Genomic DNA, 15,984 nt, shown 5'->3' with positions numbered 1-15,984 from the left:
CGCCCTCCCATTATTTTTGTCCCTAATATAGCATAAAGACACAAAAGGACTTTCCTCTGCTGTTTTCAAGGATAAGCCAATATCTACACTTAAAAGAGATCTATAACCAAACTATTCTAATCTTGTAGCCCTCCTAGAATCAATGACAGAAGTGCTAACCATGGCTTCCTAGAAGATGCTCACTAAGGACCGTGTCTATATGAGTATATTTTGGGTCCTAGTATATGTCTTCCTTCTGAGCTTGGACAAAAACCAAGAGAAAGAAGACATAAGGGTCTTTGCTAGAAAGTGATGATGACCCCAATATTCTTTGTTTTCTCAGAAAAATTACCCAGGGATAGTGAGATGGAGGAAATTCTCCACAGAAAAATTACCCAGCATGGCATAATTCTCCTGATGCCCCGCCCTCTACAACTGATAAGTGGCCGGGTGGATAGTTGAATCCCAGTTGTGATGTTTTTCTCTCCTTTCTCTACCCTCTTATGTTTCCACTCCTTCACTGTGAAGTATCAAGCTACAGAATAGGAAGAGTGACTACAGAGAAATCATTTTAATTTCTTAATAGTTCAAAGTTATGTAATATCTAAATTTTTAGGAAAAGTTCATTATTTAAGAGTTCTGTCTTATTTTAGGGCTCCAATCCAAAAGTCTGAAGTAACAGCTAAGCAAGGATTGGTGGGTAAATGATCAACTTAGAAGACTGGACCATCTGGATGGAAAAGAAATGTACTAATATTGCTCTTGACACTCAAGGACGTTACTATTTCTTGATTATACTTTGAAGACATAAAACTTTCAAGAGAGACATACTCTTGATAATCTTTGTATGAATTAAAATTTTCTGTTCTCTATACTCAGGGGAAAGAGGATGGCTCTAAAGAAAGAGTTATAAAGCTGAAATCTCTAATTAGGTGAATTTCCTAACCTTTCCCACCCCCCACCCCTGCTTTTTTACTGTGATGTTGACTAATATTTGTTAAAGGGTTTTGAGCACCTTGATTTTCTCATTCAGTAGGAATTAATTCACCCTCTAATGAAAACAAAAAACAAGAAATCACAGGAAACTGGGAAGGATGGGAGAAAATTGTATACTCCTCATTGGATGACTAGCAATAGCTTAACTGTTTTAACCCTGAAACTGTCAAATTAGAACCCTCAGTTACAAAGAAAATTATACAAACATGCTCTGGTTTATATCATGTCTTTTTCCTACCCTACATTATCATCTTCTGGAATTCTTATTAGCTGTGTCATTGGAAGTTCACTACAACTGATTAAGACTTTATTAATTAAATTGTTTTTTCATAGAAATTTGTATAATTCAGTTACTGGTAAGCTTAAAGTGAACATTACTTTCTAAGTAGTTTTAGTAGAAACTTAGTAGTACTTTCTAACTAAGTTTTAGTTAAATAAATTAATAACGTAAACCAGAAGTTGTAAACTGCTGACCAGCAGGATGTGTCTGGACTGCAGATTTATTTTATTTGGCCTCAATGATTTTGGCCAAAAAGTATTTTTTAATGTTTTGAATGTATTGCCAATATTTAAAACTTGGGAGATCCTGCATAAACATCCAGATCTCCAGCATTTTAAAAGTAATCAAATGGTTTGTCAACACTGGAATCACATTGCCCACAGCAACCATCAGCTTAGCTGACTGGTGATGGAACAAACAAACAAACATTGTAGGTTGCCTTACCAAAAACTCCTTTCTTGCTTTTCAGAAGCCAAATTTTGTTCAGTTTTCCATATGCATTTCCATTTTCACGCATGCATGAAGAGATCATCTCTGTAATAACCTATATGGGAAAAGAATCTGAAAAAGAATAGATAAATGAATATGTAGAACTAAATCACTTTGCTGTACACCTGAAACTAAGACAACATTGTAAATCAACTATACTCCAATATAAAATAAAAAATTAAACAAAAAAGATAATCCTAACACCATCTCCTGGATACATCTCTATCATCATTCTAAGTCAATCATAATAATCTCATTTCCTTTACCAGTGGTTGATTGATTTAGAGGTAAGTGTATTAACCCACCCTACCCCCATCCCCCCCCCCTTTTTGCCAATGGGCAAGACAGGAGATATGCTGGGGAATTTCTAGGAAAGATATCCTTGTCCCTTCTGGCTATTTGGATATCCTATCTATCTGGTATTGTTGCAGCCATGTTGTGATTATGAGGGCATGGCTGATATACTGAATAAGATAGAGCAGAAAAATGAAAAGAATAAAACCTGGTCTTTTAATGATGTCATGAACTGGTAGATTAGTAACCGCCTGCATCACCGTGTACTTTCTTGGGACTTCTGTTGCATGACCAATAAAATCTTCTTATTGTTTAAGCCATTTCAAGTTAAATGTGCTCTTATTTGTGACAGAAGCCATCCTGACTAATAAAGTAGCTGCTCCTATTATTAGGGCACATGCTTTCCCCTTCATCATCACCGCTATAGATTGCTTCCAGAAAAAGACCTTCCCTTGCCAATGACAACTTTAGACATTGCTTAGCAATTAGCCCTGGACAGTCTGCTATTCTGCTCAACACTAATACAATATTACTATTCTTAATCTGCTAAATAAGTAACATTGTTATGGAAACTAAATTCCTAAGCAGAAGAAAATTATGGTATGCTGTTTACTATGAAAGTATCTCCTTGTTAAAATTTAACTCTTTTCTCTCTCACACCTGGTGTTGAAGTCCATACTCTTTTTTATAAAACAAATTTTTTAAAATGTTTTGTGGTAAGAACATTTGACATGACATCTGTCCTCTTAACAGATACTTAAATGTACATCAAAGTATTGTTACCTGTAAGTACAATATTAGACAGCAGCTCTCCAGTTCTTATTCATCTTGCATAATTGAAATTTTATACCCATTGATTGGCAACTCCCCATTTTCCCCTCCCAGCCTCTGGCAACCACAATTCTGTTCTTTGCTTCCAGGAGTTTGCCTATTTCAGACATCTCTCATATAAATGGAATCATGCAATATTTGTCCTTGTATAATTCACTTATTTCATTTAGCATAATGTCCTACAGGTTCACCCATGTTGTTGCATTTGACAGGATTTCCTTCCTTTTTAAAGGCCAAATAATATTCCTTTTTACATATATACCACATTTTAAAAACTCATTCATTCATTGATGTTACACTGTTTGTTTCCACATTTGGGGTATTATGAAGAGTGCTGCAATGAACATGGGATTGCAGATAACTCTCTGAGACCCTGATTTTAATTTTTTCATATAAATACCCAGAGGTGGAATTGTTGAATCATATGGTGGTTCCATTTTAAATTTTTTGGAGGAATCTTCATACTGTTTTCCATAGCAGCTGTACCAATTAACACCCCCACGAACAGTGCACAAAGTTTCCCTTTTCTCCACACCCTCGCCAACTCTTCTGACCTCTGGCCTTTTTGATACTAGCCGTCCTAACAAGTGTGAGGTGATATTTCACTGTGGTTTTGATTTGCATTTCCCTGATGATCAATGAGGTTGAGCACTTTTTTACATACCTGTTGTCTGTCTTCTTTGGAAAAATGTCTGTTAGGCTCCTTTGCCCATTTTCTTAAGCCTGGCTGTTTTTCTGAAAATATATATAAAAATTTTACCATTTTAACCAATTTTAAGTTTACAATTCAGTGGCATAAGTACATTCACAATGCTGTGTACCCAACACCATTATCCATTTTCAAAACTTGTTCATCATCCCAAACAGAAATTCTGTACCCATTAAATACTTCCCATTACTACTTCCCCCAGGCCTGATAACCTTTCTTCACCTTCTGTCCATATGAATTTGCCAATTCTAGGTACCCTAATAAGTGGGATTATACAGTATTTTTTTTCTTTCATGTAACTGGTTTATTTCATTTAGCACAATGTTTTCAAGGTTCATCCATGTTGTAGAATATATCAGAATGTCATTCCTTTAAAAGGCTTAAGAGCCTAATATCATTTTAATATATTTATTTTTCTCCTTAAAACAGCTGGAGGCAATTTCTGGGGTTCCACATCCTCATGCACATTATCACTGTTTTCAGGCTTGCTCGTTTCCTAACCCACTAATTCTTTTTACACGTTGCTTCTTGGTGAACATACTTTTGAATTGATCATGTTACTCACTTTATTCTTAGTATTTTAGAACGTTGTTTTAAAGCAAGGGTCTTGCTAGCCTCTTCTTAGCAAGAACCACGTCTTAGGTTGCTTTCCTAGCCTTACCAAGCATCTCCATGAGCTGAGTGTTGAAATCCTTAGTGTACAACCCTGATGGGGACCTAAAGGAAGCTGGTAAGTTTGTCTAAGTGAAAAACAGGGTGATAACAACCTGACTATAGATAATGGTCTCCTCCTGATGTCCCAGTAACTTCTGATGAAGGTGACTGCAGCCTCTAACTGCAAAAATTGTTGCATTTTTCATAGAGAAGGCCCGATTCAGAGGCCAAGTACATAATGACTCAGTATATAACGTTTTCCCTTCTAAGTCAATGTGTGTCACCTGTTTGGCTTTCTAAACTCCAACTGCTGTGAAGTAGCCCACTGAGGTTTGCGTGTCTTTGGGGACATGTTATAACTATAATTAGAATAGAGTCTACAGCAGCCAGTTCTAGGCAGACTCCTTTAGTCCTACTTGCCAGTAGCAGGCTGAGCAGACCCAGTGAAAAGCTGAAGTGTCAGATGGGGACCCGGAGAAAGTCAAGAGCAAATTTAATGGAAATGTTCAGAAAAGAATAAGGAAAAGTTTTTAAAAATATGTTATGTGGGGGAAATATACAATACACAGGGATAAAAGCAGAGACAGTTCCCCCAGCTCTTCCATTAACTAGCCTTTTAGACTTAGTAAATAATTTGAACTCTGTGGGCATCTTTAAATTTCCTATGAAATGCAATTAACAATTCACGAATTGCCAATATCTAAAGAGGGTTTTCTAAGAAATGTGCAAAGGTAGTATGAAAAACATAAAAAGAAAAAGAGAAAAGAAGAGAGATGTCCATAGTCTAGAAGGGCAGGTAATGTCCATCTGTCATGGATCTACCCATAAGATGCTTCCGTTCTTGGATTTGTCAAAGGTGGAGCCCTTCTCTGTACAGGCTACTGTTTCATCTTTGAGCAGGAAGTAGGGCAAAGTTACTTATTATGTGTAGATATTTCATTGGTGAGCCTCTATTTTTCTTAGTGTTTTGTTGCGTCTATGAAGTGCTTTTAGAATTTGTCTCCATACCTTTATTCCTCCTCTTCCATTAAGTCTAAATCTCAGCCAGAACTTCTGGGTCAAATCAAACAGAACTTCTGGGTCAATCCTAGATTTGGGGCTGCCATGTAAAATGACCTGGAATTGATATTTGAGGGAAATCAACAAGCACTGAATCCACAAAACTATTAGAAAAAAATGAAATCACACCTGATTGTAAATTTGTTGATTTTTTTAAAAGTTAGAATATCATAGGGTAATGATAAAAGTTTACAACTGTAGAGTACAATATGATTTATGCAAGCCTGTGTGTATGTGTGTGCATGTGTGTCTTCGCTTAATCCTTACAACATTGTCCTCATTTTACAGATGAGAAAACAGAAATAAAAATGAGAGTAGGTTATTTTTCTCTAGATTATTCAGCTAGGATGTGTTGAAATAGGGTCTCAAACCCAACTATTCTGACTCCAAGTTTTTAGTTCCTTCTACACAACCACACTGTCTGCAGCAAAACTATTTTGAACAGAAAGGCACATTTAACATTATAGTACTAAGTAGAGAAATTCCCCTTTATCTCCAGCTATAATTTCCTTTCTACAGTGTTACCAGTGAAAATTTATCTGATGTTGGTGTCAAACTTTATGCCCCTTGGCTGTCTACTCCTTCTGAAAATAACTTTTAATTTTTCTCCCCATTCTTCCCCCTATTGATAGCACAGAGCCTGGAAAATGGTAAGTACTCAAAAAGTCCTTAACAAAAGTCTTTGGTCAAGACTCTGGATTTAGCATTATGCAACTTACACACTTACCCGGTTGTTTTCTTTTGTTCTTTAATGCAAACATTTGCAAAAATGTTAATTTACTATGTTGACCTTTGGGATAGAAAGATTAACTTCTTTCCCTGCTGTCCTGGGACACACAGCCTCGTTCTAAAGACTGACGTAAATAAATATAGAAATAAATTTATTGCTAAAATAACAGCACAAGGGAGCATGGGGGAAATATTTATCAAAGGAGGGCATGAGAAATTTCTCAGGGAGGTGCCATTTAAACCTTAAAATAGCAGGTCTGTCAGGCCTATAAAGGAAACAAGAAGAAGGGGGCATTCTAGGGAGATAATGAGATTCAACAGTAGCATGTATGAAGTCATAGTTCATCAGGTTTATCGAGGTTAGCCTGAAATAAAGCGTTTTATTTATTTTTATTTAAGGAGTCTCTTTATATATTTACATACACCACCCTTCATTAAACATACACACACACTGTGCACACACACAAATTGTGGAGGTTTCAAAAAGTATAACAAAAGGAAGAGAAACAGTTAAGAGAATTAGAAAACAAGAAAGCAAGAAAGTTCCAGAAACCATAAAGCCATGGGTAAGATGAGACCAGTGAAATATAAAACATACAGCCCTACAAGTTTGATAAGTATGAGCTCTAAGTTTTACTCCAAACTATCTGAAGACAAAAAAGTAAACAAGAGAAGTAAACAGGATTGATAGGAGATGGATAGCACCCATAAAATAAAAACAAACATACTATCAACAAGGATAATAAAACTACATAAACAGAGCAAAGCCAACCAAACAAATACATAAAAGTCAGAAGGAGCACAGCTCTTCCTGTTTCTGAGAGTTTTCATGGTGGTATCGTTATTGGATCAAACTTGAGAACCTGACTTCGCCTTTTTCCTGGGCTCTCACACTGGTATCCCCCAGGTATTTCACAGATACAGATTCTCGACTACTTGCCCTAACCCACGCTATACTCACACCCAGTAGGAAAAGAACCCCAAAAGGGAGGAATGTGTAGGCTTAATTCAGCTCATTGACCCAACGTTTTCACCAGTGACTTTAATCCATTACTTGTCACAGTAATGGAGTAATTATTTCTAACTAAGCTGTAAACCATGAATTGAGAAACCAGATAATTGATCTTTCTCATGCTAATATATCACTGAACAAGTGAAATAGATATTTTAACCTGTTTTAAGAGTACTTGCGGCAATATGGATGGACCTAGAGATTATCATATTAGGTGAAGTAAGTCAGACAAAGACAAATATCATATGATATCACTTATATGTGGAATCTAAAACAATGATACAACTGAATTTATTTACAAAATAAAAACAGACTCACAGACCTAGAAAACAAAGGGTTTTCCAAAGTGGAAAAGCAGGGAGAGGGATAAATTAGGAGTTCAGGATTAAAATATACATATTATATTTTATATATATATATATATATATACACATATTGTTACATATAAAATAGATAACCAACAAGGTCCTACTGTGGAGCACAGGGAACTATACTCAATATCTTGCAATAACCTATAATGGAAAAGAATATATATATATGTATACACATATGAAACTACATTACTTTGTTGTACACCTGAAACTACCACAACATTGTAAATCAACTATATTTCAATAAAAGTTTTTGAAAAATTAAAAAGAGTACTCAAAGAAAATTTTTAAAATGTGCATTCATAGCATATTTAAATTTGCCACTGAGAAAATTTAATATTTGAAAACTGGATGGCTTTACACCAAGTGACACTGGTTACATTTTATATCATTTTACAATCATTAGTTACAAATGTTCCTATCTCAATTGATTATTTGGAAACCTGAATCTATTGTTTTTCTATAAAATCATTTCTAGCCTCATTGGATTGATATTTTTTGGTCACTAAAATAAATATTTAGAGAGAGTACTACAATATTCTCTCTCCTGCAATAATGAGTCTTGACCGAAGGTGAACATTGAAATCATCTATATTACTTTAAAATAATAAGGACCCCGCTTTACACCAACAGAATCTGAACAAAGGAGGAAGGAATCAAGACATCAGATTTTTAATAAATTCTAGAGGTGATCCCGATGTGTACTCTTCACTAAGAACCAAAGATTTAATGGGAATATCTCGGCCATCATTTGCTACCTATATCCTAACTGGTCTTGTTTGTTCATGGAAATTAGCATCAGGAACAGGAAAAGTTAGATTACAAAAATATTTTAATATATATATGTTTTTCAGCAGTCACAACCTCTTATCCAGTACACTGTAATTAAATTATAAACATAGGATATTTTATTGGTATTGATATTTCATTCCAACTGATAAAAAACTTTGGGGCTTTAACTGAAGTAAAAGGAAGCCAAAGTTAAGTATTTGAAACAAAGGCTACAGACAATATTGAAAATTCAACTTGTAAAGAATTAAGAACGAGCAATATTTATATTTGAAGCTATCATTTTCTCTCTCGGTGGTCGCTGAATAAGAAAGTTGTATAAGGATATCAAGTGTAAACAACAAAATATATGCAACTGTAGCAGAACCCAAAGCAATTGGGATAATCTGATTAGTTGCCGCACACATTCATGGTTCACTAAATTTTTGAGGTTCATTCCCATGATTGAAGAGAAAAGAGAAAGCTTTTATTTTCTAGAGCAGTTTTAGGTTCACAGTAAAATTGAGTGGAAGGTACAGAGAGTTCCCATGGAACCCCTGCCCCCTTCACAGGCACACAGCCTCCCCACCATCAACATCCCCAACCAGATGGTACATTTGTCATACTTGATGAAACTACAACGACACACCGTTATTATTCAAAGTACATAGTTTACATTAGGGTCCACTTTTAGTGTTGTCTATTCTAGGGGTTGGACAAACATATAATGTCATATATCCACCATTATAGTACCATACAAAGTATTTTCTTTACTCTGCACATTCATTCCTCCCCCGCCCACCCCCAAGCCCCTGACAACCACTGATCCTTTTATTGTCTCCAAAGTTTTCCCTTTTCCAGAATTTCATAGAGTTGGAATCATAGAGTATGTAACTTTTTTCAGATTGGCTTGTCATGTGGCAATACGCATTTAAGTTTCTTCCATGTCTTTTCATTCTTGATAGTTCATTTCTTTTCAGTGCTGAATAAAATTGCATTTCTGGATGTACTACAGTCTATTTATCCATTCACTTGCTAAAGGATATCTTAGTTGCTTCCAATTTCTGGCAATTATGAAAAAGCTTCTATAATTATCCATATTCAGGTATTTGTGTGAACATAAGTTTCATCCATTTGGCTAAATCCCAAGGAAAGAGATTGCTGGATTGTAGGGTTACTCCAAATTGTCTTCCAAAGTGGCTGAAACATTTTGCTTTCCCACCAGCAAAGAATGAGTGTTCCTGTTGCTCTGCATCCTCCCCAGCATTTGATACTGTCAGTGCTCTGGATTTTGGCCTTTCTAGTAGGTGTGTAGTGGTATCTGATTGTTGCCTTAATTTGCAATTCCTCATGATATATGATGTTGAATGTTTTCATATGCTTATTTGCCAAACATACCCTTTGGAACTGATCCAGGAACCTTTTATTTTGTTGCAACTGAAGATAATGTCATAATAAAACTTATATTTGAGTCCTTCTAATATCTCTTGAGATGGTAAATCTTCCATGCGGTGACTCAGATGACATCAAATAATACCTCCATTAGCAATAGGTGGGTCTCACAACTAAAGATACACGAGCTGTTTGGTTTAGACTTCTGCTTTCTTCTTAAAACACAAAATGGAGAAGAGGGAAAAAGGAAGCTAGGCTGATAGAAATAGGTTTTGTAATTAGAAAGGGGTTTTAAAGGACCCATTCAGCTGAATGATCTAATTCTAGGTAAATTTAGTGAGGAAAGAAAACATGCATATCTTGTTTACATTTAAAAATCATCCAGTCATTTCAAGGAAATAAGCTGATGTGGCACATCTGGCTTTTAGTCCCAGGAGAACTTAAGGAAGCTGGAAGACTTCCCCAGATAATGTGGGAGTAGGGGTGGACTTGTTTTTAGATTTCTGTGTGCTGCTTTGGCTTGGAACAGGAGGCAGCTTGGAAATCTGTGAGAGGGTAAAAGAGGAACAGAAGGTATTGAGCTTCTCTGGCTGTTTGCCAGATTTGCCTTGAATACAGTGTTGTGTATTATATCTGCTCCAACTGGGATTAGTCCTGGTGGACTCCGGAATAAAATCAGGGCAATAGAGAAACCCTGAGCAGTATGATTCCAGAGGAAATGAGACTAATCCTTAACAGTTGCTTTCTCACCTCACCCGCTCTAAACTGACAAAGGAAGTAACATCTAAAGAGTTTATCTTACTAATGCTATTTCTCTAGGGGCAAACGGTGAAGGTCTGAGAGCTGTCTGTGGGTGGGGAGTAATTGACTTGTTTCCTTGTATTTGAGGTTTTCCACCCTGTGAGAGATGCATCAACTTCCCACTTTCTCGCTTTTCTAGCTAACAATATCTGAGGCTGTCCTTCTCTATATGCATGTCTTAGTAGAATAAGGAATAGTGTTGTGTAAAAATGAGGTAGCTGACCCAAAAATAACACATTAGGGAAACAAACATTTCCAAAGACAAGTAATATGTTGGATTACAGATTCCAACCTAGGCAGAAATATTAGAAGAGAGGAGACAAAAATAATAATAAACATACTAATAGGAGTAAAGGAAGATAGTTCAAATATGAAACTAAAACAAGAAAACATAAAGAAAGGAACCAAGGGAAAATATGAGACATAAGAAAACTTAATAGTTGAAATATACAGAATAAAATAGAATAAATAATAGAATATATAGAATTGAGGAACAAATCAGTAAACTGCAGAGACCAAAAGTTTTTTCCAGAAATAACCCAAAAAATTACGAAGAATTTTTTTTAAAAAAGGAGAGCCAAAAATTATGGAGGGTAGAAGTAAAAATGCTAAAGTCCAAATAATAGAAATCCCAGAAAAATGATATCTCAAAAAAGGGGAGATAAGTAAATATTTGAATAATGGAGATGAATTTTCCAGACTTAAGAAAGAGAAAAGAGCACCATATGAGAAAAGCCATGGAGAGTCAAAGGGGGAAAGGAAACAAAACATTAAAAAAAAAAAAATCTTGCCATGGAGAATCAAAGGGGGAAAGGAAACAAAACATTAAAAAAAAAAAATCTTGCCCTTAGCAAATTTATGACAAATTTAGGAATATCAAAACAAAGAAAAAAATCCAGTGATTCCAAGAGAAATAGCATATCACACAGGAAAAAAAAAAGATTTCATTGACCTCACATTTTCTAACAGCTGTAATAGATTCATGAAGGAAATACAATAGCAATTTTAAAGTTTTGAAGGAAAAAACTTAGAACTAGGATTTTATACCCAACCAAACTCTTATTTAATTATAAGGATTTGATTCAACAATATTCTCAAGCATCAGGGGTTACAGAAATTGACTACACAAAGACCCACTTGAAAAGCCTTTTGGATAAATTAATAAATGAGACAAAAAAAAAATCCAGAGTACACCACAATAAATATATGAAGCAGAGATGATTAAACATCTTGATAAAATGTATGTATCCTAAAACAAAATAGTTATAGCCCCCTCGCCCAAAGTATATCCATAATTGCCCTGATTTGAAAGTCTGGATCAATTCTATTCAAGAAAACTTTCTGTTATGATGGAAGTATTCTACATCTTCACCCTGTAAATGGTAGCCACTAGCCACATGGCTATTGAATGTTTGAGATATGGCTTCTATGACTTAGGGACTGAATGTTTAAATTGTATTTAATTTTAATTAATGTTAATCTTAATAGACACATGTGGCTAGTGACTACTTTTTGGACAGTATAAGTCTAGATGATATCAATAAAATGTAAGACTTGGGAAAGAGCAAGGAATAAGAAAACGAGGTGAATTCTTGTATTATTTGGGGGGAGAAATAGTTATCAACTATTTAAAAAGTAAGAAATAATTTGAAAAGATGAAAACAAGGACAAAAAATACCAATAGTAACAATAAATATAATTAAACTAAACTTACAAGTTAAGAGACAAAGATTGATGAACTGAATAAAAATAAAATGCAGATATGCATAGTTTACAAGTGACACATCTAAAATATAATTTCATGTAAAGTGAAAAGATAGGAATAGAAATATCAGGCAAATATAAGTAAAAAGAAACCTGGGGTATCTAATTATCAGAGAATATATACTTTATGGCAAAAAAGCATTATTAGGGATGGAGAGGGTAGGGAACAAAGAGAGTTATTGTATAATTTTAAAAGGTACAAAGTAAAATGTAGTATTTTATGCATCTGAACACCTAATAAATTTCTAAAACCACAAGGGGAAAGTGATAAACTTGCCTTCATTGTAAGAGATCTCAACATCTTCCTTTTGATTATGAATAGTTCAAACAGACAAAGAATTAGGAAGAATATATAGGTGATGTAGACAATATAATTAACAAGCTAAGACTAATGTAATTATATAAAGGTCTGCATCAAACAAGAAAAAAATCTAAAAAACTATTACAAAGAGATATAGCCAAAAATCCAAATACAGGGACTAAAATGTGACACTGAAAAAAATTTGAATACTCAAAAGAAGGCAAGAAAGGAAAAACAAGAGAATAAAAAGCAAATACATGCAGACTCTGGAGGGGCTCATGCCAGGGAGTGCTTCCTGGGGCTTCTGCTGCCGGCGTCCTTGTCCTCACGGTGGGACAGGGCCAACCCCCGCCTCTGCAGGAGGCCCTCCAACACTAGCAGGCTTTTAAAAGGCTACTGCCAAAAGTTGTTTACATAAAAACTCAAAAGAGAAGAGGAACCAAGATGGCAGAGTAGAAGGACGTGCTCTCACTTCCTCCTGTGAGAACACCAGAATCACAACTAGCTGCTGGACAATCATCGACAGGAAGACACTGGAACTCACCAAAAAAGATACCCCACATCCAAAGACAAAGGAGAAGCCACAATGAGATGGCAGGAGGGGCGCAATCACAGTAAAATCAAATCCCGTAACTGCTGGGTGGGTGACTCACAAACTGGAGAACACTTATACCACAGAAGTCCACCCACTGGAGTGAAGGTTCTGAGCCCCATGTCAGGCTTCCCAACTTGGGGGTCCAGCAATGGGAGGAGGAATTCCTAGAGAATCAGACTTACAGAGACTCCACTCTTGGAGGGCACACAAAGTAGTGTGCGCATCAGGACCCAGGGGAAGGAGCAGTGACCCCAGGGGAGACTGTACCAGACCCACCTGCTGGTGTTGGAGGGTCTCCTGCGGAGGCGGGGGGTGGCTGTGGCTCGCCGTGGGGATGGGGGCACTGGCGGCGGAGGTTCTGGGAAGGGCTTCTAGGCGTGAGCCCTCCCAGAGTCTGTCATTAGCCCCACCAAAGAGCCCAGGTAGGATCCAGTGTTGGGTTACCTCAGGCCAAACCACCAACAGGGAGGGAACCCAGCCTCACCCATCAGCAGTCAAGTGGATTAAAGTTTTACTGAGCTCTGCCCACCACCAGTCCCTCCCATCAGGAAACTTGCAAAAGGCTCTTAGATAGCCTCATCCACCAGAGGGTAGAGAGCAGAAGCAAGAACTACAATCCTGCAGCCTGAGGAACAAAAACCACATTCACAGAAAGTTAGACAAGATGAAAAGGCAGAGGACTATGTACCAGATGAGTGAGCAAGATATAACCCCAGAAGAACAACTAAATGAAATGGAGATAGGCAACCTTCCAGAAAAAGAATTCAGAAAAATGATAGTGAAGAGGATCCAGGACCTCAGAAAAAGAATGGAGGCAAAGATCGAGAAGATGCAAGAAACGTTTAACAAAGACATAGAAGAATTAAAGAACAAACAAACAGAGATGAACAATACAATAACGGAAATGAAAAATACACTAGAAGGAATCAATAGCAGAATAACTGAGGCAGAAGAACGGATAAGGGAACTGGAAGACAGAATGGTGGAATTCACTGTTGTGGGACAGAATAAAGAAAAAAGAATGAATAGAAATGAAAACAACATTCATTTCTGGGACATTAAACGCAGCAACATTCACATTATAGGGGTCCCAGAAGGAGAAGAGAGAGAGAAAGGACCAGAGAAAATATTTGAAGACATTATAGTCGAAAACTTCCCTAACATGGGAAAGGAAACAGCCACCAAAGTCCAGGAAGCGCAGCGAGTCCCATACAGGATAAACCCAAGGAGAAACACGCCGAGACACATAGTAATCAAATTGGCAAAAATTAAACACAAAGAAAAATTATTGAAAGCAGCAAGGGAAAAAAGACAAATAACATACAAGGGAACTCCCATAAGGTTGACAGCTGATTTCTCAGCAGAAACTCTACAAGCAAGAAGGGAGTGGCATGATATACTTAAAGTGATGAAAGGGTAGAACCTACAACCAAGATTACTCTACCGGCAAGGATCTCATTCAGATTCGATGGAGAAATCAAAAGCTTTACAGACAAGCAAAAGCTAAGAGAATTCAGCACCACCAAACCAGCTCTACAATAAATGCTAAAGGAAATTCTCTAAGTGGGAAACACAAGAGAAGAAAAGGACCTATGAAAACAAACCCAAAACAATTAAGAAAATGGTCATAGGAACATACAGATAATTACCTTAAACGTGAATGGATTAAATGCTCCAACCAAAAGACACAGGGTTGCTGAATGGATACAAAAACAAGACCCATCTATATGTTGTCTACAAGAGACCCACTTCAGACCTAGGGACACATACAGACTGAAAGTGAGGGGATGGAAAAAGATATTCCATGCAAATGGAAATCAAAAGAAAGCTGGAGTAGCAATACTCAAATCAGATAAAATAGACTTTAAAATAAAGAATGTTACAAGAGACAAGGAAGGACACTACATTATGATCAAGGGTTCAGTCCAAGAAGAAGATATAATAATTGAAAATATATATGCACCCAACAAGGAGCCCCTCAATACATGAGACAACTGCTAACAGCTATAAAAGAGGAAATCGACAGTAACACAATAATAGTAGGGGACTTTAACACCTCACTTACACCAATGGACAGATCATCCAAAATGAAAATAAGTAAGGAAACAGAAGCTTTAAATGACACAATAGACAGATTTAATTGATATTTATAGGACATTCCATCCAAAAACAGCAGATTACACTTTCTTCTCAAGTGTGCATGGAACATTCTCCAGGAGAGATCACACCTTGGTTCACAAATCTAGCCTCAGTAAATTTAAGAAAACTGAAATCATATCAAGCATCTTTTCTGACAACAACACTATGAGATCAGAAATGAATTAAAGGGGAAAAAAACGTAAAAAACACAAACACATGGAGGCTAAACAATACGTTACTAAATAACCAAGAGATCACTGAAGAAATCAAAGAGGAAATCAAAAAATACCTAGAGACAAATGACAATGAAAACACAATGATCCAAAACCTATGGGATGCAGCAAAAACAGTTCTAAGAGGGAAGTTTATAGCAATACAAGCCTACCTCAAGAAACAAGAAAAATCTCAAATAAACAATCTAACCTTACACTTAAAGTAACTAGAGAAAGAAAAACAAACAAAACCCAATGTTACCAGAAGGAAAGAAATCATAAAGATCAGAGCAGAAATAAATGGAGTAGAAACAAAGAAAACAATAGCAAAGATCAATAAAACTAAAAGCTGGTTCTTTGAGAAGATAAACAAAGTTGATAAAGCATTAGCTAGACTCATCAGGAAAAAGAGGGAGTGGACTCAAATCAATAAAATTAGAATTGAAAAAGGAGAAGTTACAACAGACACCACAGAAATACAAAGCATCCTAAGAGACTACTACAAGCAACTCTATGCCAATAAAATAGACAACCTGGAAGAAACAGACAAATTCTTAGAAAGTTATAACCCTCCAAGACTGAACCAGGAAGAAATAGAAAATATGAACA

General features: G+C 36.2%; 1 protein-coding gene across 1 annotated transcript in view; it reads left to right on the top strand.

Annotated features, from left to right (window-relative positions):
- The window catches only part of ADAM28 (ADAM metallopeptidase domain 28), a 59,475-nt gene extending 58,067 nt beyond the window's left edge, over positions 1–1,408 (top strand). The window contains exon 22 of the mRNA XM_089912797.1: positions 32–1,408. Within this exon, the coding sequence (XP_089768923.1) occupies positions 32–106 (75 nt within the window). The 3' untranslated portion in view covers positions 107–1,408. The remainder of the gene's footprint in view (positions 1–31) is intronic.
- The last annotated feature ends 14,576 nt before the right edge of the window (positions 1,409–15,984 follow it).

The sequence above is a fragment of the Delphinapterus leucas genome, chromosome 6 (genome assembly GCF_059928025.1).
Source record: "Delphinapterus leucas isolate spDelLeu-1000000601 "Yukka" chromosome 6, BTC_Dleu_Yukka2, whole genome shotgun sequence".
In the NCBI taxonomy this organism is placed as follows: domain Eukaryota; kingdom Metazoa; phylum Chordata; class Mammalia; order Artiodactyla; family Monodontidae; genus Delphinapterus; species Delphinapterus leucas.
This window is presented reverse-complemented; position numbering and strand designations above follow the sequence as displayed.